Consider the following 22,885-nt stretch of genomic DNA (forward strand, 5'->3'; position numbering starts at 1 on the left):
AGCAGAGCCAGTGGCTAGAGCCTTCCCCTCACGCCCTGCCTCTCCTCTCTGCAGGTGCCTGCAGCAGCCGCCGCCCGCGGACAGCCTGCCCACCGCCAGCGTCGTCCTCTGCTTCCACGACGAGGCCTGGGCCACCCTCCTGAGGACCGTGCACAGCATCCTGGACACGGCGCCCAGGGCCTTCCTGAAGGAGATCGTCCTTGTGGACGACCTCAGCCAGCAAGGTGGCCGCGGGCTTCCTGCAGGCTCTCTTGGGAGGGCCTGGACCCTGAGGGCCTCCGTGCACAGACTGGAGTTTGGAGCCTATGTAGGCGGGAGTCCCCGAAGCGGTCCCGCAGACGGGGATTCGGGTGCAGGAGACTCATCCGGGAAGAGCCCCAGAGGCTCCGCCCCCTGTGACACCCCCAGAGTGTGATGCTGGCTGCAGGCGAGGAACCAGCAGCTGGAGGGTGACTGTGCTGCTCTCTCGTTATTGGCTCTTTTGATCGCAGTGCAGGGCATGTGGGATCTTAGTCCCATGCCCCTGTATTGGAAGTGGAGGGTCCTAACCACTGGACCGCCAGGGAGGTCCCTTGTGCTCACCTTTTTTGTAAGGGACTTGAGCACTGAAGCATCTGCAGATTTTGGTGTCTGCAGTGGGTGGGCGGACTCCTGGAACCAACGCCAGCACCCCGACTCTGAAGGATGACCGTACGTTGGTCTTTCCATCTCTGCTAGTGCTCATCTGGGTGCTCTCACATCTGTCCATTTGCACAGTTTTTCTGATTTTGAATGTGCTGTGCTGTGCTTAGTTGCTCAGTCATGTCCAACTCTTTGCAACCCCATGGACTGTAGCCCACCAGGCTCCTCCATCCATGGGATTCTCCAGGCAAGAATACTAGAGTGGATTGCCATGCCCTCCTCCAGGGGATCTTCCCAACCCAGGGATGGAACCCAAGTCTTCCGCATTGCAGGCGGATTCTTTATCGGCTGAGCCCCCAGGGAAGCCCAAGAATCCTGGAGTGGGTAGCCTTCTCCAGAGGATCCTCCCGACGTAGGAATCAAACCTGATCTTGAAGACAAAGCCTAAAAAGCCTCTCTCAACCTGTATCCGCTGTAGGATTGTCATTCCTGAAAGAATGTGTAGACTTTTGATCTCAATCTCTAGCCTCCCATCTTCTCTTCACTGCTCACTCCCCCACCACTGCAGTAAGACCTCTCTGGCCAGTGCCACCCTCCTGGGGGCCGCCTACAATGGACCCTCTGTCTTTGACTTCCTTGATCCCTGTGTCTTAGTCAGGTACCCTAGAAGCAGAGCCTGAGACGGGGACTCATGTGTATGTTACTGGGGGGCGGGGTGGTGCTCTCAGGGGAACACTAGGGGAGTGGGGAAGCCTGGAGGAGGCAGGAGGAGTTGAGCTAAGACGCGGTGTCGGGTGAAGGTCAGCCACGGCCTGTTCCCAGGTGCACCTCAGCTGTCTTGCCTTGAGGCAAAGAGTGGCCTTGGTATTCAGGCAGCCGTCGGTCATTGCCAACCCACCCACCACTCACCTGGGGCGAGGGGTGGCATTCTGACCAACTCTCTGCTACTTGCAGGAGAGGTGGTTCCGGTCCCCTGGGTTCTGGTCCCCTGGGGCACGTCTCCAGGGTAGGATGGGGACTTCAGTTGGCAGCCAACCCCCAGCAGCTGGGCACCTGCAAACCAAACTAGCAAGAGGGGTCCCAGCAGAGCGGGGCACCAGCAGCATCTGCTTCAGCCTCACTGCTGCCTTTGGAGAATGTGAGCATGTTCTCTTCTCTCCTAGCTTCAGGACGCCATGTCTCCTGGTTTTTACTGGAGGGAACCCTGATCCACCCAAAGGAACTAGGCATCTCTCATCTTAGCGACAACCACCCCATAATGTAGGCGATGCTCACCACTGCTCCCAAGAGCAGCCTGTTGGCAATGATCCTAGTGATGGTCATTGCACTCTTGGGGGCTGTGGCATCCTGTGACCTCACTGACCACCCCCCTATTGATTCCAGGACAACTCAAGATGGCTCTCAGTGAGCACATGGCCCAGTTGGAGGGCGTGAAGTTGCTCAGGAGCAACAGAAGGCTGGGCGCCAGCGGGGCCCGGATGCTGGGGGCTGCCAGGGCCACCGGGGACGTGCTGGTCTTCATGGACGCCCACTGCGAGTGCCAGCCAGGTTGGCTGGAGCCCCTCCTGGCCAGAATAGCTGGTGACAGGTAACTCACCCCCCGGGGGCTGTAGAGCAGGGGGCGGGAAATGGGGAGATGGTCTACGGCCTTAGCCACTCACAGAACACACCCCACCTCCTGGCCACCACTGCCTGAGCTGACTGCAGCTCCAGTGCCCAAGCCAGGGAGGAAGAGTCATGACCAGAGAGAAAGGGAGATTTCAAAGGGCAAAGGGGCAGACCCCCCTCTTAGGGGTGTTCCTGGCTCAGGAGGCTGACCACACTATTTCCCACTAGAAGACTGGTCCAGGCTCCTGCCTTAGGGACACCTGGTTCTTTTTTAAAAATATGTGTGTATCACTTTATAGTTTACAAAGAGCTCCTGGATCACTGGTCAAAGTGCAGGGTCTGGGATGTCTTCATTCTATTTTTTTAAAATAGACTCTATTATTAGAACAATTTTTGGTACACAGCAAAATTGAGAGGCAAGAATGCTGGAGTGGGTTGCCCTTTCCTGCTCCAGTGGATCTTCCCAACCCAGGAATCAAACCTGGGTCTCCTGCACTGCAGGCAGAGTCTTTACCAACTGAGCTATGAGGGAAGCCCCCAGTTGAGAGGAAGTTACAGAGATTTCTCATATATCCTCTCCCTCCACATGTGCACAGCCTTCCCCATTGTCAACATCTTCCACCAGAGTGGTAAAATGGTTAACAATTGATGAACCCACATTAACAAATCAAAAGCATCCAAGAGGGATGCCTAGTTCCCAAGGTCACCTAGTTATCAAGGTCATCTAGTTCCCAAGGTCAAGGTCACCTAGTTCCCAAGGTCAAGGTCACCCAGTTCTCAAGGTCAAGGTCACCTAGTTCTCAAGGTCAAGGCCACCTAGTTCTCAGGGTCGTCTAGTTCCCAAGGTCATCTAGTTCTCCAGGTCACCTAGCTCTCAAGGTCACCTAGTTCTCAAGGTCATCCAGTTCTCAAGGTCGTCTAGTTCCCAAGGTCACCTAGTTCTCAAGGTCACCTAGCTCTCAAGGTCACCTAGTTCTTAGCTGAGGTTGAGGCTGCTCTGTATTTGAGGGCTTAGTGATGGAAGGCAGTCTGAAGAATCCCACATTTGTGTGTGTGTATGTGTGTGCATGTGTGTGTGCGTGTGTTGAGGAGCAGCAGGGGATTTAGATGCCTCCAGCCCTGCAGAGCGAGCCACCTTCCTCTGGTCTGTGGCCTGGGAAAGCTCTCAGCCCCTGTCCTGCTCTGTCCCCCTCAGCAGACAGAGTCCTGGGAGGGCCAGCATCAATCTTGGGGTCGCACCTGAGCAGCAAAACTCTGGGAAGAGAGACTGTAGAGCTTCTTGCTTCTTAGTATAAGACACTTCCCACAAATGCCGAGAATTTGCATGGGCTTCCAGAATGACTTTCTACATCACAGAGCAAGAGGAACGTTCAGGCCCAGGGGAAAAACAAAGAGTGGTGAGATAAACTAGGGTCCTTCCTCCTTGGGGTAAAAGTTTGGTGGATGAGTTTGCAGCTGCAGTTAGCTTTTGGCTCTCTGGACAGTGGTGCCTTGGTTGACCTCACGTATTTCAGTTAGCTGGTGTTTGTTGACGGCTCCATTGAAACCCAAATGCTTGACCACCTAGGACTTAGAAAGGCTTAGGAGAGGATTGACCTCAAGTCTGCCTGTGAGTTAAAACTCAGTTCACAAGTGACAGGATGATGGAGTGAGTCCTTTCCTAGCTCCTTCCAAGTCAGACAGGGAAGCTTTGCTATTTTGCCCTTAGTGAATTCCAAGAACTCTAGATACATCTGTAGGTTCCAAACACAAAGCTAAATATAAGACTTTTTTTTTTTTAATCACTCCTTTTCAAGTCTCTCAACTCCAATTTCTTCCTAATTCAGCCCTGACCAAGCAGCTGCTCTGGCCCATGAGAATAAAAAACAAAACAAGGAAACATCTTTCATTTCATTCATTGACATTTTAATCTTCATCTTTACCCAAAATGTATTCAAAGAGGCTTATGATGAATCACTTATGTAACTGGCTAAAATAGAAGAAGACTTCAGAAAGGAAAAGATGGTGTTGGAAACTGGGGGTAATACAGTTATTAGAAACGAGATTTACATATGACTCTGAGCCTCCAGCAAGACGGAGCAAAAAGAGAAACTTGACGAACTTTAGGGTGATCATTCTCTGATGAAAAGGGATGTACACCTTTTATCAAGAAGGACACAGCTGAAAGCTCTGGGACAAACAGTGTAGCCACTTAACTGCAGTTTCTTTCTTGTCCTGTTACAATTGCCAAGGTGGCACAAACTTGATGGGACTCCTCAGAAGTCAGCCGCACGGCTTCCCTGGCTCTTGATTCTGAAATTCCACAAAATGCTCTGCCAGTTGCCAAATCCATCCGCTCTGCACGGCTCTTTCAACAGTAAGCAGACCTGGGAGCGTGCCCCCTGAAATCCTTGCCTGTACTTCTCAGTTTCTTAGGTCAATACATAGTGCTCCAAAGTGGCGGAGGCCAGGGGTCTCAAGTTACCATTACCTTCCAAGATCCTTGCTGTAAATATAAACCCCATGACCCTTCAAGCCAAGGCCAGTCAGTGGAGGCCACAGATTAAAGCAGATCCTTGAATGCCAGGACCACTCTGGCCCTCTCCATATGGGCTGGGCTCATGCCAGCCCTGGCTGTCTCCAAAGGGGATGGAAATTGATGGGAGTGTAAACAGCATGGCTGGCATCTCTTTCCCAGAAATATTCCTTTTCTTAGACTGGTAGCTGCCAGCCAGTCTAAGACTTCTCTTACCAGTCTAACTGGGTAATCCCTGAGTTCATGCCTAACTCATTCCAAGATACAGCTTTTAGAAGAAACTGTCATGAAAGGCCAGTTTCATGCCTCTCACTGCCATGAATGGCCATGAAAGGAAAAAAAATGTGACTGAAATATGACTAGGTGGAGGGCAGCTGCTGGTACACCTGAGTGATGCGGCTAAAGGCAGGGTTTCCAGCTTGTACCGAAATCTGTACCAATTTCCCACAGCGCCCTCTCTGAGGTCAGGTAGTCCCAAGCCATGCAAAAAATCTGGGATGAAATACAACGCCAACAGCTACAATAAATGAACAAGTAAATCTAGTTGCAGGACTTCGCTGAGAGACACCATGTACTCATAAACACACACGTGCACACGTGCATGCATACACACACACACATGCTTTAACATCAAGGAGACTTCTGGGGCTTGACAATCCTGGTTTCTCAAGACAACCCAGTTTCATGATCCAGGTAGGAACCAGAGCTAGACCCTAGAGCAGGGGCCCGTGAGCCCTCTACAGTTGTACACAATATTTTGTATATGTGCATATGATTATTTTTCAGAGGAGGGATCCATTGTTTTCCCGTGATTCTCAAAGGAATCAAAGACCTCCAAAGAAGTCAAGAGCCATAGGCCTAGAGCATTACAGCTGAGAAAGAAAGGCCTTTCTGGGAAGTAGTTCTGCCTCCCGTTTTACAAATGAGGAAGCTGAGGCCCAGAGAGGCACAACAGCTACCTCAAGATCACACAGCGCATTAGCGGCAGAGCTGAGCCCAGGCCACCACTCCTCTGTCTCTCAGTTTTGTCCAGAGAGGGGGTGTGTGTGTGTGTGTGTGTGTGTTTGTATTTTTTATTGGACAGAGAGATTTTTAAAGAAGGGCGCAGGAATATTCTTTAATGAAATGGGCCCCCAACTCCCTATGGAAAAATGTATTTTCTAGAACAGTTCTGTTCAGTAGAAATAGCATAGGAACCACAGGTATAACTTAAATATTTCTAGTAGTCCACTGCAAAATAAAGAGACACATGATATTAATTTCAACAGAATATTTTAGTAAACCCAATACGTCCAGAATATTATCATTCCCACACGCGATCAATACGATAATTACTGAGATGGGCACACCATTTTTCATACTAAGTCTTCTCAATGCAGTGCATGTTTCACACTTACACCACATCTCGGTTCAGACACCTGATGTTTTTAGGAGCCCAGTAGCTGCGTGACTGGTGGTTGCCGTATTGGGGGCTGGTGTCTAAATGATGTTTCTGCCCCCCAGCAAATGGGGGTGTGTATCCCTTCTCTGACCTCACGGTTCCTTCCAGGAGCAGGGTGGTGTCTCCAGTCCTAGACGTGATTGACTGGAAGACTTTGCAGTATTACCCCTCCGCGGACCAGCAGCGAGGAGTATTGGACTGGAAGCTGGATTTCCACTGGGAGCCTTTGCCGGAGCATGAGAGGAGGGCCCTCGCCTCCCCTGTCAGTCCCATCAGGTGAGGCTCCTTCCCCAGCCGGCTTCACCACTGCCTCCCCCACGCGGGCTCAGCAGCGGGCGGCCTCGGCATAGGGTGGCCTGGGCCAACCCGGGCTCTCCTCCTCTCCTAGCAGGTTCAGTTCAGTTCAGTGGCTCAGTCGTGCCTGACTCTCTGCGACCCCAGGGACTGCAGCACACCAGGCCTCCCTGTCCATCACCAAGTCCCAGAGCTTACTCAGACTCATGTCAATTGAGTTGGTGATGCCATCCAACCATCTCATCCTCTGTCATCCCCTTCTCCTCCTGCCTTCAATCTTTCCCAGCATCAGGGTCTTTTCCAGTGAGTCAGTTCTTTGCATTAGGTGGCCCAGTATTGGAGTGTCAATATTGGAGCTGCCTGCTGCTGCTGCCGCTAAGTCACTTCAGTCGTGTCCGATTCTGTGCGACCCCATAGACGGCAGCCCACTAGGCTCCTCTGTCCCTGGGATTCTCCAGGCAACAACACTGGAGTGGGTTGCCATTTCCTTCTCCAGTGCATGAAAGTGAAAAGTGAAAGTGAAGTCGCTCAGTTGTGTCCGACTCTTAGCGACCCCATGGACTGCAGCCCACCAGGCTCCTCCGTCCATGGGATTCTCCAGGCAAGAGTACTGGAGTGGGGTGCCACTGCCTTCTCTGTTGGAGCTTCCTAGCAAGTTACATAATAAATAAGCGGGGGATCACAATGATACTTACCTTCTGGGGGCTGGGAGGTCTGAATGAGCTAATACATGAGAAGCACACAGAGACTCTCAGGCCCTCAGGGATGAGTATTATTATCCTCACATTGCTTCACGAGTGGAGTCCGGCGAAGTTTCCAGACCCTGAAAGTAGAAAGCAGAAGCATGATATTTGGGGTCTCAATCCAGCTCCATCTCACCAGGAAACTCTGGAGTTTCCCAGGCCTCAGATGCTTTCTTGGTAAAAGGGAAGAATTCAGCTGGGTAATGCTAAGACACCGGAAGCTCTGTGGTTTGCTTCTCCCGTGTTTGACTTTCAGACAAATATCCTATGTTTAACATAGGATACGTTATGTTTAACATCTAGTCGATGTTCTAGAGAGCTTCTGCTGTGTAACAAACCGTCCAGACTTAAGGGTGTGGAAGAGCTTTTATCAGGAGCCTGGACTCTGGGTTGTGAATTCTGAAGGCAGCTCTGGTGTTGGCTGTTTGCTCCGTGGTGTCCGGGGCCTCAGCAGAACCAGACTAGACCGGCTGGAAATGACTCAACAGCTCGGGGCAGGATTCCCCAGGGTCTGATGGTGGCCACCTCTGGGACCCAGTGGGAGCTTCTTCCCTGTTCTCTCCATGAGATCCCTGCAGGCGGGTCCCTGGGGCTTCCTACACCCTGGCCCGGGGTTCAGACAGCAAGGGTCCCAGAAGAGCCAGGCAAAGCAAGCTGTAATCTCCTACCCAATTAAAAAAAATAACGTATTGAGGCGAAATTCATATAATGTAAAATGAACCGTTTCTAAGTGAACATGCAGTATATTCTCAGTGCTGAGCAAACATTGCGTCTTCACAGTTCAAAACACCTCCCTTTACTAAAGGCAAGTCCCTTACTTGCGTCTCCCATTGTCCCCTTTCTTCAGCCACTAGCAATCCCCAATCCACTGTCCATGGATTTACCAATTCTGGATATTTAATACCAAGGGACTCACACGTAGGTGACCTTTTGTGTCTGGCTTCTCCCATTTACCGTGATGTTTCAGAGTATGTACCCCCTTTTATAAGCAAGTCTCAGAGGTCACCCGGGGTCACTTCCTCCACAACCACAGGCCACCTAGGTTCCCAGGAGGGAGATGTGGCCCCAAGTCGCAGTGGGGTCGATGTCACATTGTAGACAGAGCCCAAGGAACAAGGATTCTGGCGCCGCTGACCTGCCCAGCACCAAGCAGTCACCTAAGCTGTTTCCATGTGCCTAGTCTATGGACACAAAGTGAGGTGTTAGTCACAACCAGGGCTTCCTCGCGTCTGCCCGAGAGCGTATGACTCTAAAAGTGAGGTGTTAGTCACAACCAGGGCTTCCCCGTGTCTGCCCGAGAGCGTATGACTCTAACAGCTGACCTCAGCCACCAAGATACATAAGAAATATTTTTTTTATTTTCTACTAACTGAACTTAGGTAATTTTCCTCTTGATCCCTGTTTCCTAATGGCAGAAAACTTTTGGACAAATTAGGTTCAGTGATAGCTTAGTCCTCTCGTCACTGAATCTGTCATCCAGGCGTGTCCACCCTCCCATCCCTCTGGGGTGGATTTTGGGCTCTTGGCTTCCATGGGGGATGTTGGTGGGAAGGAAGGGCTCCACTTCAGGCTCTGGCAGTCCTGTGTCAGATTCACCATACATGTGCGCTTTCACTGGCTGTGGCCACAGAGGGGGGCTGGCACGGGTGTCCCACTGGCCTGCACCCTCCACATGGCTTCTGCCGAAGTCCCACATCTTCTTCCGGCCCACACTGGCATGCTGATGGTCCAGGAGCCTCTAAGGCACTGCATCTACCACCTGCCTCCCTGGGTACCACCTAGACCCTATCTCCTAGGGCCAAGGGCCATCAGGGGGGTCCTGAACTCCCAGCACAGCCAGCTGAGAAGTGGGCTTTGTACCCTCTACTGTCTGATCTCCAAACAACAAGCAAGGGATCCTCCTCCTCCAGGAATTGCCCTGAAGGTGTCACGGTGGATACGAGATCCTTCTCGGGGATCTACCTGAATCTCTGTGTCTCGGTCTCCCCACAGGCTCTATCTTCTCTCCCCGGGCCGGAGGATCTTATCTAGTTTGGGCATAGAAAATCCTGGCTCTGTGAGGATGAGCCCTCACCTTAGGCCTAGACTGCAGGCTTGCTGTTAGACTTGAAAACTCAGAGCCTGCTGTCTTTGTTCTTGGTTTTGGGGCCACGTTGTAGTCAGCTCAGCGGTTATAACAAAAAACCACAGGTTGGGCGGCTTAACCAATATGAGATTTATTTTCTCCTGTTGCTGGACCTCATTTAGCCTTAATTACTTCTTCGGAGGCCCTATCTCCAAATACAATACACTGCGGGTTAGGGCTTTGACAGGTTAATTTGGGAGGGACACAGACATTCAGTCTGGAACCCGCCCATAACAACCTCAGGTCTCGTATCCCAAGTGGGGAAGGGTCATGGTGCTGAGATGCAGGTGTAAGGGATGGGGTGCAGAACCAGCCATATTTTACCTCCTTCCGTCATAGGTGTGCATCCTGAAAGCACAGGGAGCTAACTCTATCTGACTTCATTACTGGCCTGTCAGTGCCTCTAAGCCCCTGTTTCATGCCAGACACTCTCCTGAGGGCTGTGAACCCAAAAAATCGAAAGAGAAGTTTCTGGACCTCTCTGAGTTATGGTGCGGGAGGATGGTAGATCTCAGCATTATGAGGAGTGCTGGATAGGTGGGTCCACAGAAAGTTAAGAGAGGGGCCTGCCTGAGGGAGAAATTTATTCTGCTCCAGCCAAAGCCAAGGGATTCCATTCAAGAGAACAGACTTCTCAGACGACCTTTGCCCAACCTGAGGCAAAGGCTCCTTGACTCCAGGCACCAGTCCTCTCTGGAATCTTCTTTTAGGCCTCAGGGTCTCTCTGATACCCAAGGTCACTGTAGTCACTTTGACCCACCCAGTTTGACCTACCATTGGCCAAAGTCGGCGCCTCTCCTGTTCCAGCCAAGGAGAATCCAGTCACCTTTGCCCAGGGCGGCTGCTCCTTCCCTGAGACCCAGCTGCTACCCGGCCCCTGTGGAGGCCTCAGTCTCCCTGTGCAGGGCCCAGATCGCTTTTCACACACATTAATACATTTTTAACTGTGTCTTCCCCACCCTGGATACTCTGACTTCATGGCTTCTCTCATCAGTCTTGTGAGAGAGCATGAAAGAGGAATTAGGATGATGTTGGGTACTGATTATATACAGATGCCAAGAAAATTCCAGAAAGGATATCATCATCTGTACATTTGCAAATGATAGTATTAAGTGATATTTATTGAACATGTGCTTAGTTAATGCTATAAACATATTATACATATCAGCTGGCTCAGTGGTAAGAACCTGCCTGCCAATGCAGGAGACGCAAGAGACACAGGTTGGATCCCTGGGTCATGAAGATCCCCTGGAGGAGGGCATGGCAACCCACTCATTTTCTTGCCTGGAGAATCCCATGGACAGAGGAGCCTGGTGGGCTTCAGTCCACAGGGTCACGCAGAGTCCGACACGACTGGAGTGACTTAGCACGCACATAATTCTGTGCAGCAGTTACTGTTACTAATCACTATTATTAGTCCCATTTCCCACATGTGAAAATGGAGGTACACAGAGATTAAATTAGACATGAAGCCTCCAGAGGTTGCCCAGTTGCATGAAGTTGTTAAGCGGTAGATCCAAGGTTAAACTTGGAGGCCAGCCTCCTGCCACAGTGCTCTTCGTGGCTCCACTCTGCTGTGTTTTACAGACAAGTTTTAAATACAATCTGTCATTGCCAGGCACATAAAGGCTATACAGATACCCATGTCAGTTCAGGACAGGGCTTGCTGCCAAAGGCATCATGAGGAAGCACTTGAGTTTCAGAGATCTTTGGGTTTTGGCAAGCAAATGTACTTCACGTGACATTTCTTTTAGTCCCCCAAAACTCTTATTATGAAGCACCGTTACTGTCCCCAGTTAGAGGTGATGAAATTGAGCCCAGAGTGGTCATCTATCTCATCGAAGATCTTACAAATTGTAAGTGGTAAAACTGGAAATAACTATACTACTGGTTTTTAGTGTGGTATAACTTCATGTTTTTAATAGCCCAAATGTCAGTAGTTTTGTTCATGTAAAACTATTGTCTTGGTAATTAAAAAAATCTGAACTCTGAGTCATCCACTCCTGAGGCATACCCAGAGTTTGGCCATAGTGAAATGTGTGCTCTTTTGAATGAAGAGATTCTGATTCCGAAGGCTCTGGCTCTGTCCTCCTCAGGTAAGCTCTTCTAAAGGATGTTGCTGTCATCCTAATTCCCTCACTCAGGGATTCCAGCTTTCTGTGTTTTTAAGGCACATGTATTTCCCCCAGAGCGGCTGGGGACCTATCTATTCCAGAGTCCCTGCGGAATTCGTCTTAGGGGGTGCCGTGATCGTGAAGCAGATAAGAGTGTGAGGTCAAGAGTGAGCGCAGGAAGAGGCCCGCTGGCCGCTTTGGTCCAGGCCTGGTGCTGCTGCCCTCAGGGCATCTTATTTTAACCAAGGTCTTCTTCCCAAAGACCTCACCAGAGAGGGGGCCCTCCCTGAAGAAGCAGAGTCCCAGGATGCGGTATAAAAGGTCCAGGCGGCCAGAGCTCTCCTTTCATGAAACCCCGGGACTTGTGACATGCTCACTTGGCTCCAGTCTCGCAACTAAAAGCCTTGAGGTCTGACTGAGCCCCGAGTCCATTCTCTGGGCCCCTGGAGCATCCCCACCTGCTGTCCCCACCCCCAGGCACTCCGGGTTCTGAACTGCTGTCTGTTCCCACCTTCTCTTCCCAGAAGCCCCGTGGTGCCTGGCGGGGTGGTGGCCGTGGACCGACATTACTTCCAAAACACCGGAGCGTACGACCCTCTCCTGTCACTGCAGGGAGGCGGAAACCTCGAGCTGTCTCTTAAGGTACGTCCTGGGCCGCGGGAGGCCCCAGAGGTTCTCTGGAGCCATGGGTAGGGTCACAGCTTGGAGGTCAAGGATGCTGCTTCAGACAAACACAGAGTCATCATGAGGGGGGTGTCCCACCCTGCTTTCTCCCCCTCTGTCCTCTCTCTTGACTTCATCACAGTCTCCCTCCTGAACCCACTTGTTGAGCCCGCTCATAGGAAAAAGCATGTCTTCAGTCATCTCCGCCTGACGCAGAACTTCCTAGACGTCCTCCGAGGCCAGCAGCCTTAGCACCTGGAGAGTTTTCACCATGCCCACTGGCCGAAGCAAATACCACACAGTTCTGTGTGCTTAGTTTGATCCGAACAACGTAATGGGGCTTCCCTTGTAGCTCAGTTGGTAAAGAATCCGCCTACAATGCAGGAGACCCAGGTTTGATTCCTGGGTTTGGAAGATCCCCTGGAGAAGGAAATGGCCACCCACTTCAGAATTCTTGCCTGGAGAATCCCATGGACTACAGCCTGTCAGGCTTCTTTGTCCATGGGGTCGCAAGAGTCAGACACGACTTAGTGACTAAACAACTTAATAAGTTAATAAGTATTTGTCCAAACAGCGTAGCCCCACTGTGCACCACACAATTTCTCAAGCCTTGGATCAGATCAGGACCCTCCACCCTCATTTCCTCATTGATTTTTAGCCTGGTTTTTCACCACAGCAACCCCTGAAAACCCAACCCAGCGAAGACACAGAGCATTGAAAGTACAGCAATCTGAGACTGAAATCAGTTTGCAGAACATCCAACAGGTGTCATTGTGTTTCTCCCGAACGTTGGAAACAGCCCACTCAGCTGTCTGGGTTTGCTCTGGCACCCTGGGGTGCCTTGGCACACAGTTTGGAAAGCCCGTGGTTTGCCTGCTTGGTGCCTTTTGGTTCTGCCTGTCCTAGGGAGGTTTTCGCTTTCCTCTTTATTGCCAAGTAGGGAATAAGAGACTTCCTGTTGGATGAACTCCAGGCACTTGGGAGTAGGAGTGAGTGGAGAGCAGGGAAACTCCCAGAAGTAGGAAAGACTGAGGAAAGCTTGCTTTAATCTCCACAGGAATGGCTTCTGGTAACTTTGCAGCAGGAGACTTCACAAACTTTTAGAGATTCCCTGGCCACTAGGGGTACTCTTTCTCCCCAGGAAGCAGCCTTGGGAGAGTCCAGGTGTTAACAGCATGACGCATCCTCTAAGTGCTGAATCTGGGCATATGTTTCAGGAGCAGGGCAGGGACATTCAGGCAGTTGCAGGGGTTCAGTTCAGTGGCTCAGTCGTGTCTAACTCTATCGACCCCATGGAGTGCAGCATACCAGGCCTCCCTGTCCATCACCAACTCCCAGAGCTTACTCAAACTCATGTCCATTGAGTTGGTGATGCCATCCAACCATCTCATCCTCTGTCATCCCCTTTTCCTCCTGCCTTCAATCTTTCCCAGCATCAGGGTCTTTTCTAATAAGTCAGCTATTTGCATCAGGTGGCCAAAGTATTGGAGTTTCAGCTTCAGCATCAGTCCCTCCAATGAACACTCAGGGTTGATTTCCTTTAGGATGGACTGGTTGGATCTCTTTGCAGTCCAAGGGACTCTGAAGAGTCTTCTCCAACACCACAGTTCAAAAGCATCAATTCTTCGGCGCTCAGCTTTCTTTATGGTCCAACTCTCACATCCATTCATGACCACTGGAAAAACCATAGGCTTGACTAGACAGACTTTGTTGTCAAAGTAATGTCTCTGCTTTTTAATATGCTGTCTAGATTGGTCATAACTTTCCTTCCAAGCAGTAAGCGTCTTATAATTTCATGGCTGCAGTCACCATCTGCAGTGATTTTCAGATCAGATCAGTCGCTCAGTCGTGTCCGACTCTTTGTGACCCCATGAATCGCAGCACGCCAGGCCTCCCTGTCCATCACCAACTCCCAGAGTTCACTCAGACTCACGTCCATCAAGTCAGTGATGCCATCCAGCCATCTCATCCTCTGTCGTCCCCTTCTCCTCCTGCCCCCAATCCCTCCCAGCATTAGAGTCTTTTCCAATGAGTCAACTCATCGCATGAGGTGGCCAAAGTACTGGAGTTTCAGCTTTAGCATCATTCCTTCCAAAGAAATCCCAGGGCTGATCTCCTTCAGAATGGACTAATTGGATCTCCTTGCAGTCCAAGGGACTCTCAACAGTCTTCTCCAACACCACAGTTCAAAAGCATCAATTCTTTAGCGCTCAGCCTTCTTCACAGTCCAACTCTCACATCCATACATGACCACAGGAAAAACCATAGCCTTGACTAGACAGACCTTTGTTGGCAAAGTAATGTCTCTGCTCTTGAATATGCTCTCTAGGTTGGTCATAACTTTCCTTCCAAGGAGTAAGCGTCTTTAATTTCATGGCTGCAGTCACCATATGCAGTGATTTGGGAACCCAGAAAAGTAAAGTCTGACACTGTTTCCACTGTTTCCCCATCTATTTCCCATGAAGTGATGGGACCGGATGCCATGATCTTTGTTTTCTGAACATTGAGCTTTAAGCCAACCTTTTCACTCTCCACTTTCACTTTCATCAAGAGGCTTTTTAGTTCCTCTTCACTTTCTGCCGTAAGGGTAGTGTCATCTGCATATCTGAGGTTATTGATATTTCTCCCAGCAATCTTGATTCCAGCTTGTGCTTCTTCCAGCCCAGAGATTCTCATGATGTACTCTGCATATAAGTTAAATAAACAGGGTGACAATACACAGCCTTGACGTACTCCTTTTCCTATTTGGAACCAGTCTGTTGTTCCATGTCCAGTTCTAACTGTTGCTTCCTGACCTGCATACACATTTCTCAAGAGGCAGATCAGGTGGTCTGGTATTCCCATCTCTTTCAGAATTGTCCACAGTTTATTGTGATGCACACAGTCAAAGGCTTTGGCATAGTCAATAAAGCAGAAATAGATGTTTTTCTGGAACTCTCTTGCTTTTTCCATGATCCAGTGGATGTTGGCAATTTGATCTCTGGTTCCTCTGCCTTTTCTAAAACCAGCTTGAACATCTGGAAATTCACAGTTCACGTACTGTTGAAGCCTGGCTTGGAGAATTTTGAGCATTACTTTACTAGCGTGTGAGATGAGTGCAATTGTGTAGTAGTTTGAGCATTCTTTGGCATTGCCTTTCTTTGGATTGGAATGAAAACTGACCTTTTCCAGTCCTGTGGCCACTGCTGAGTTTTCCAAATTTGCTGGCATATTGAGTGCAGCACTTTCACAGCATCATCGTTTAGGATTTGGAATAGCTCAACTGGAATTCCATCACCTCTACTAGCTTTGTTCGTAGTGATGCTTTCTAAGGCCCACTTGACTTCAGTGATTTTGGAGCCCCCCAAAAATGAAGTCTGCCACTGTTTCCACTGTCTCCCGTTGTTGCCGGGGTGTGACCCCTCAACCCACAGGTCCTGGCCTGGGACCACCGCCCTGGTTCTCCCCACCTGTCCATCCCCCTTGCCCAGAACTCTCAGATCAGGAAACTGTTCCACCCTGAGAAGTAGCGTCACTGTGCACTCGTGATGCCCCAGGCATTTTGCCAGCCCCTCCCAGGGTCCCTCGCGTCCCACTTCCCTGGAGAGGAGCACAGAGATGTGTGTTTTCTCCTTTCCTGGCAGACCTGGCTCTGTGGGGGCTCCGTGGAAATCCTGCCCTGCTCCCGGGTGGGGCACCTCTACCAAAATGAAGATGCCCACTCCCAGCTTGAGCAGGAGGCCGCCCTGCAGAACAAGGTCCGCATCGCTGAGACCTGGCTGGACTCCTTCAAAGAAACCTTCTACAAGCAGAGTCCAGAGGCCTTGTCCCTGAGCAAGGTAAGGGAGGGGGAGCCCAGCAGAGGCTTCTGTGCCCACCCAGGGCCCCCTCCGCAGCTGGAGGCTGGGCCAGAAGCACCTCCCCTCCGCCTTGAAGGGCAAATAGAAGCTTCCAGCTGGTACTTCCACGGGGGCCCTCTCAAGGGGTTCCCTCTCCCGGTGGGGTTGTCCTCTGTCTCTCCCAGCGTCTGGGCGGGGCGGGGGGTGGGGGGAGCAGTGGGAGGGGGAAGTGCTCACAGCTCGAATCCCCGGATGTCTGTGGCCTCGAATCCCCGGATGTCTGTGGGGCGGTGTCTGTCATCATGGGACAGTCTGTCATCACATCTAAGGCTGCGACCGTTCATCCTGGGCCCAGAGGAAAAACCGGGTGGGGCGTAATTGTTGAGATGGCCCCCGAGGGCCCTTTCATCCCAGGGAAAGTGCTCAGGGCTATGCAATTACCCCAAGACGTGAAACAAATAGAAGCCTAAACGTAAAGGACCTCCCCCCAAAGGCCCAGAAAAACAAACCCTTCAAACATTTGATTAAATGTCCACAAACAGGGCATTTTCAACTGGCCCACGACCACTCAGCACAGTTCTGCTGGCAGGACACGTGAACACTGCTTGGCGCGGGACGCGGCCCACGGTCACGCGCGCTGTCCGCCCCCCTCAGCTCCCTCCCAGACCCCGTCCCTCCCCTACGTGAGCTCTGATGTAAAGCCGCTTTCTCCGCGCTGCCGCCTGTGTCTCCCCCCTCCCCAGGCTGAGAAGCCGGACTGCACAGAGCGCCAGCAGCTGCAGAGGAGGTTGGGCTGCCGGACCTTCCACTGGTTTCTGGCCAACGTCTACCCCGAGCTGTACCCACTGGAACGCAGGCCCAGGTTCTCCGGAAAGGCAAGGCATGAGAAAGACAAAGGGCAGAGGAGGAAACGGGCTGAGTGGCTTCCCCATCCAGGGCCTGGCTCTCCCCCAACCCCGGGCGCCCAGGCCCGGCCCAGCGGGGCCTCCCTGAGGGATGGCTGGGCTGTGCTGCAACCCACCACAGGGCCCCTCACCCTGGGGTGCGTCCACGTCCTTCAGGAGGCCCGGCCCTTAGGATCGCTGGCTTGAGCTTGACCTCCCTCGCTTCTGTGGCCCCCACGTGGGCCTTGAGGGTCACTGCGGAGAGGGAAGGAGGGGAACGCTGCTGACAGAGGGCGTCTTGCGCGGAGGGTGGGATTCACCCCCGTGTGTCTGCTTACAGCTCCACAACACTGGACTGGGCTTCTGCGCGGACTGCGCGGGGCAGGAGGCGGCCCCAGGCTGTGCCATGATGCTGGCCCCCTGCAGGGACGGTGAGCCGCAGCAGGTGGGTGGCCAGCGCGCCCAGACCCCCAGGGGGTCTTTGCCGGGGTGCCCCTCTCTTCCTCTGGGGGCCTCTCCTTTCCCGGGTCCCGCGTCCTTCACTATGCCTGGTCCCCCACTTTTGTGACCCGCCCCCCAACCTGTCCCCAGCCCCTAGCCCAGATGTGGAGCCGTCAGAGAAGGCGAGCCTCTGAGCCCAAGGGAAAGGGTCGGGCTGTTTAGCCAGTGCGTTCGGCTGACAGAAAAGGGAACAGAGACTTGGAGGGCGGCTAGCCCAGGGGCGACCAAGGCAGGTGTCTCCAGAATCGCGGTGGGTAAGGGGCGGTGGGCACAGGGAGGTGGGCAGAGGCTGTTCTCACTGAGGAGCGCCTGCCCCTGCCACATGCATGTCTCTTGTCTTGTGTGGAAGTGGATCCAGTATTACGAGATCATCCAAAAACATAAAAGACACTGGAAATCCAGAATTCATGAAAAAGACTCCCATTAAAAAAAAAAAATTGTTTACTTACTGGCCAAGCCTCACAGTGTGCAGGATCCCCAACTAAGGATCAAACCCATGCCCCCTACAGGGGAAGCGTGGAATCCCCACCTCTGCCCTGCTAGGGAATTTCCTTTTTTTCTTTTTATTGGAGTGTGCTGCTGCTACTGCTGCTAAGACGCTTCAGTCGTGTCCGACTCTGTGCGACCCCATAGACAGCAGCCCACCAGGCTCCCCCGTCCCTGGGATTCTCCAGGCAAGAACACTGGAGTGGGTTGCCATTTCCTTCTCCAGTGCATGAAAGTGAGAAGTGAAAGTGAAGTCGCTCAGTCAAGTCCGACTCTTGGCGACCCCATGGACTGCAGCCCACCAGGCGCCTCCGTCCATGGATTTTCCAGGCAAGAGTACTGGAGTGGGGTGCCATTGCCTTCTCCATTATTGGAGTGTAGTTGATCTACAATGTTGTCTTAGCTTCTGGTGTATAGCAAAGTGATTCAGTTCTACATATATACATATTTATATTCTTTTTCGGATTCTTTCCTGTTGTAGCTTATTACAGGATATTGAATATAGATCCCTGTGCTATACAGTAGGGCCTTGCTGTTTATCTATTTTATGTATAGTAGTTCGTGTCTGCTAATCCCAAACTCCTAATTTATCTGTTCCCCCACCTTTTTCCCTTTGGTAAGCATAAGTTTGTCTTCTCTGAATGTGGGTCTGTTCCTGGTTTGTAAACATGCTAACTGAAGTAAGTCAGAGAAAGACAAATATCTTAAGATATCTCTTATGTATGGAATCTAAAAGATGATGCAAATGAACTTATTTACAAAATGGAAAAGTTCATCATTTAAATTAAAAATCTATAATTGGAGATCAAAGAAAACTTATGTGCAGGCAAATTCCCACCAGGGCACCTTTTTGAAACCAGTTCAAGACCAGTTCAAGACCATTAGCCAACTAGAACCAGAGACGGGGACAGCGGGTGACCAAGCAGGGTCTGTGGGCACAGAAGCCCCGAGGGAGCGAGGAGACCCCAGAAAGCGCCCCCCGTTTACAGCGGTGCCTCAGACCTGTGACTGTGACTGTTCCTGAGATTCCGAGCTGCTGGCGCTGAGTCCTGCCCGAGTAGATACGCTGCGTCTTTCAGGCATTTAATACGGACCTCTGGGGGCCAAGACTTCCAGGCCAGAGGGGGCTCTTAGGGCAACACAACAGCCATGTGTGTGTGTGTGTGTGTGTGTGTGTTGGGAGAAAGGGCTGGATTTGGGCAGACAGCCTCGTGGCCTCAGCGCCCCCGCCCCACTTGCCGGACGAGGGGTCACCCAGCTGGCTGCAGGTCTCCGAGGAGCAGCTTCACTCAGCACTCAGCATGTGGTCTGTGAAACTCCTTCCTCAGGGAAAAGGACTTGCACTCCACAGTCAGAAGGGAGGCAGAGGGTGGAAATGCCCCTGGGGAAGGGAGGGGAACAGCTCTCCTGGGGCGGGTGTGCTGGAGACCGTCTGTCCACGGATTCCCGGGGGCTCCCTCCGCAGCGAGGCTGGACCCCGGGGGTAGCCGGAAGGGCTGGCCGCCCCAGGACAACAGAAGCTTATGACCCGCTGCTGCTGCTGCTGTGGCTGCTAAGTCACTTCAGTCGTGTCCGACTCTGTGACCCCGGACAGCAGCCCACCAGACTCCTCTGTCCGTGGGATTCTCTAGGCAAGAATACTGGGGTGGGCTGCCATTTCCTTCTCTAGCTTATGACCTGAGGGGCGGCCAAAGAGGGACGATGAACACGACTCGGGGCAGGCACTCTCCCACAGGGGGAGGGTCTCCTTGACTTGAGGTCCTGCAGGTGGGCGCTCGCAGCTGGCGGGACGGACTAGGAGATCCTCGCCGAGTGAGGGGGAGGTTAGAGGCAGAGGGTGCTTCCAGCATCATGTGGGCTCCTGGCTTATCAGGAAGGGCTTCTGTGGGAGGGCATTTCTTCTCTTCAAATTCCCATCACACAAATACCTGCCCAGGTAATGGGACGCCCCTGTGACTTTGGCCGAGGGTTGGGGGGGGGGGGGTTCACTTCTTTTCACAGCTTGGATGATAACCTAAAAAGTCTAGCCCACCCCCAAGTCTTTCTGCTTTGAGCCTGTGATGGGGCTGTTGCATTAAGCTCTTCTACCCCAAAGGCCTATATTAAAAGCAAACAATAAAGTGTGAGTTCCTGGAGATACTGAGTCAGATAAGCCCCCGAGAGCCTGGGGCCAAAGCAAGAAAATGCTTTCAAGGGTTCAGCCCTGCAGGCAGGATCAGCGAGGCTCTGGGACCCCAGGCGAAGGCCTTGGGCCTGCAGGACTTGTTGGGAAGCAGGCAATCAGGATCCCTTTGTCCTCTTCTGGTTTTACTGTCTACCAGTGTTCTAGAATCACCAATGGGCACTCCTGGCCCAGAGGACAGAGAGAGAGTGGTAGGTGAGGAGGCTTTATGACCGTGGACGCACCTCACCTTCTGGCTGTGTGATGTCAGGCAGGCTTCTTAACCTCTCTGGGTCTTGGTTTCCTCATCTGCAAGTAGGGATAATGGTCTCCCTCATGCAAGAGGAATGTTAGGTTTGGGAGTTAAGATTCTTGGGCTTCCCTTGTAGCTCAGTCGGTAAAGAATCTGCCTGCAGTGCAGGAGTCCTGGGTTCGATTCCTGGGAAGAGTCCCCTGGAGAAGGACATGGCAACCCACTCCAGTATTCTTGCCTGGAGAATCCCATGGACAGAGGATCCTGGTAAGTTCCCAGTCCCCAGGGTCGCAAGAATCAGACCCAACTTAGTGACTAAACCACCATCAAGATTCTTGGTGGGAAGGTGGGGATTAGCAACGGCTTCTGTATCAAGAAAAACTGTGAACTTGCTAAGCTGAAACCACCATATGCTGTATTAAGAATAAGAAGAAACACACTCTTTTATGTATAAGGAACTAAGTTTATAGCAAAGAGAAATCTCCAGGGACCCTCACAAAACACAGGGCATCCTGCATGGCTTCACCTGGAAGTGAAAGGAAAGTGAGGGTCGCTCAGTCCTGCCTGGTTCTTTGCGACCCCGTGGACTATGCAGTCCATGGACTTCTCCAGGCCAGAAGACTGGAGCGGGTAGCCTTTCCCTTCTCCAGGGGATCTCCCCAGCCCAGGCATTGAACCCAGGTCTCCCGCATTGGAGGCGGATTCTTTACCAGCTGAGCCACCAGGGAAGCCCAAGAATACTGGAGTGGGTAGCCTATCCCTTCTCCAGCAGATCTTCCCAACCTGGGAATTGAACTGGGATCTCCTGCATTGCAGGTGGATTCTTTACCAGCTAAGCTATGAGGGAAGCCTGATGGCTTCGCCTATGTTGCGGTAAATAGAATAAGGGAGAAGACTGTCAGAATGTATAAATGTGAGTGTCACGGTAACTGTAGTGAGGTGGTGTCAGAGGTCAGGGCTAGTCCAGCTTGGTATCTGTGAACCTGACTATGAGACAGAGCCTTGTTGACTCCATCGGAATCTGAAGCTTGCCCCCAGACCTCGGCCCTGTTGCGGTGAGCTCTCCTTCCCTTATCCAGCTTTGGACAGGGTCTCCTTCTAGTGGTGCTAACGGCCATTCCCCTGTCCCAGCGCCTGGAGCACACGGGCCGGAGCACCATCCGCTACGGCGGCCCAGGGCACCTGTGCTTTGACGTCAGGCGAGAGCAGGTGATTCTCCAGAACTGCACCGAGGGGGGCCCTGCCATCCACCAGCAGCACTGGGACCACCAGGAGGTGAGTGACCCACCCAGGAGGAGCTCACTGGGCCGCTGGCGGGCACGTGTCTGCCTCTTCCGAGAGGTCAAGTATTACCGCACAAGCCTGTGTCCCTGGGGCTGAACTTAGTGGCTTGGCACTAAGGCCTTGGAGGGCGGTGAAGCCAACCTTGCAGCCGAGTTATCCGCCAGCATCCAGAAGGTGCTAATTTCCCAGGTCTCTGCGTTGCTCAGTCTTCATGCACTGGAAAGTGGAGACCCCCTAGCTTTAAAGTTTATCCGCTTTAGGCCTCGAGTAGGACTGTGGGGCGTGTTACAGACGCTGTCAAACCCCATGGGTGGTGTGCTTTTAGGAGCAGAGGAAAGGCCCACCTCCTGTTCCACAACCAAATAGATGATGGCGTAGATTGTACTTTCTTCCTTTGCTAATTTCGTGCTGAGCGTTTCATCATTTTCGTAAGACTTGAATTCCCATTACCCCAGAGAGAGGCTCTAGCTCCTTTCTAGAGGTCAGCATCCAATAAAGAGGAACTAGGAGGAGTCTAAGTATTTAGGCAGAGTGAGCACTTTAAGGGTTGGAAGGAGACAGTATTAACAACTGTCTACATTGTTTTTCCTTCACCTCAAATCCCTTCTGACGTGAGCTAGGGTGTAAGGACATGAAAAAACAAATTAATACACATGTCTTTTTAAAATGTCTTATCTTCACCTTTTGCTTAGAAATAGTGGAGGTTAAATAACTAATCAGAACTCCATGCATCAGCGCTCTTAAAGCAGGCTGTGAAAGAGGAAAATCATATAGTCTAAGACTTAAGCTGAACTCACAAGAAATGTTGAGAACAAAGCTCTTGGGGCTCTGGCGACAGGTGAGCCCAGGGCTCAGGGGGCCACACGTGCTCAGAGAATTCGTGGAAACCAAGTTAAGGCCCTTATGAATGATCATAAAGGATCATTCTAAGCAAGGCCTCTGGATAAGATAGATTTAGAAACCGCATTTAAGCATAATGTGTAAAAGATTAGTGACTAAGATATACCCAGCATCTTTCAGGCATTAGAAAGTAAGACTTTAAAAAAGTATTCTCATCCAGCCATAAAAAGAAATGAGGTACTGTTCATAGCAACACTGTTCACAATAGTCAAGAGGCGGAAGCAACCCAAGAGTCCAGTGATTGATGAATAAATGAACAAAATACGCTATGTGCATACAATGGAATATTATTCCATCTTAAGGAAGAAGGAAATCCTGTCATTTGCTTCAACATGGGTGAAACTTGAAGACATTATTCTAAGTGAAATAAGCCACTCACAAAAAGGCAAATACTATATGAGTACACTTAATATGAGGTGCATAGAGAAGTCAGATTCGTACAAACGGAAAATAGAACGGTAGTTACCTGGCCCG

At 51.5% G+C, this 22,885-nt stretch overlaps 1 protein-coding gene across 1 annotated transcript in view; it reads left to right on the forward strand.

Moving 5' to 3' along the window:
• The window catches only part of GALNT15 (polypeptide N-acetylgalactosaminyltransferase 15), a 46,906-nt gene that overhangs the window by 21,224 nt on the left and 2,797 nt on the right, over window positions 1-22,885 (forward strand). The window contains exons 2-9 of the mRNA XM_027549418.1: window positions 55-224; window positions 2,005-2,209; window positions 6,294-6,461; window positions 11,986-12,103; window positions 15,748-15,942; window positions 16,686-16,817; window positions 17,167-17,271; window positions 21,359-21,502. Coding sequence (XP_027405219.1) covers window positions 55-224; window positions 2,005-2,209; window positions 6,294-6,461; window positions 11,986-12,103; window positions 15,748-15,942; window positions 16,686-16,817; window positions 17,167-17,271; window positions 21,359-21,502 — 1,237 coding nt within the window. The remainder of the gene's footprint in view (window positions 1-54; window positions 225-2,004; window positions 2,210-6,293; window positions 6,462-11,985; window positions 12,104-15,747; window positions 15,943-16,685; window positions 16,818-17,166; window positions 17,272-21,358; window positions 21,503-22,885) is intronic.

The sequence above is a fragment of the Bos indicus x Bos taurus genome, chromosome 1 (genome assembly GCF_003369695.1).
Source record: "Bos indicus x Bos taurus breed Angus x Brahman F1 hybrid chromosome 1, Bos_hybrid_MaternalHap_v2.0, whole genome shotgun sequence".
NCBI lineage: Eukaryota > Metazoa > Chordata > Mammalia > Artiodactyla > Bovidae > Bos > Bos indicus x Bos taurus.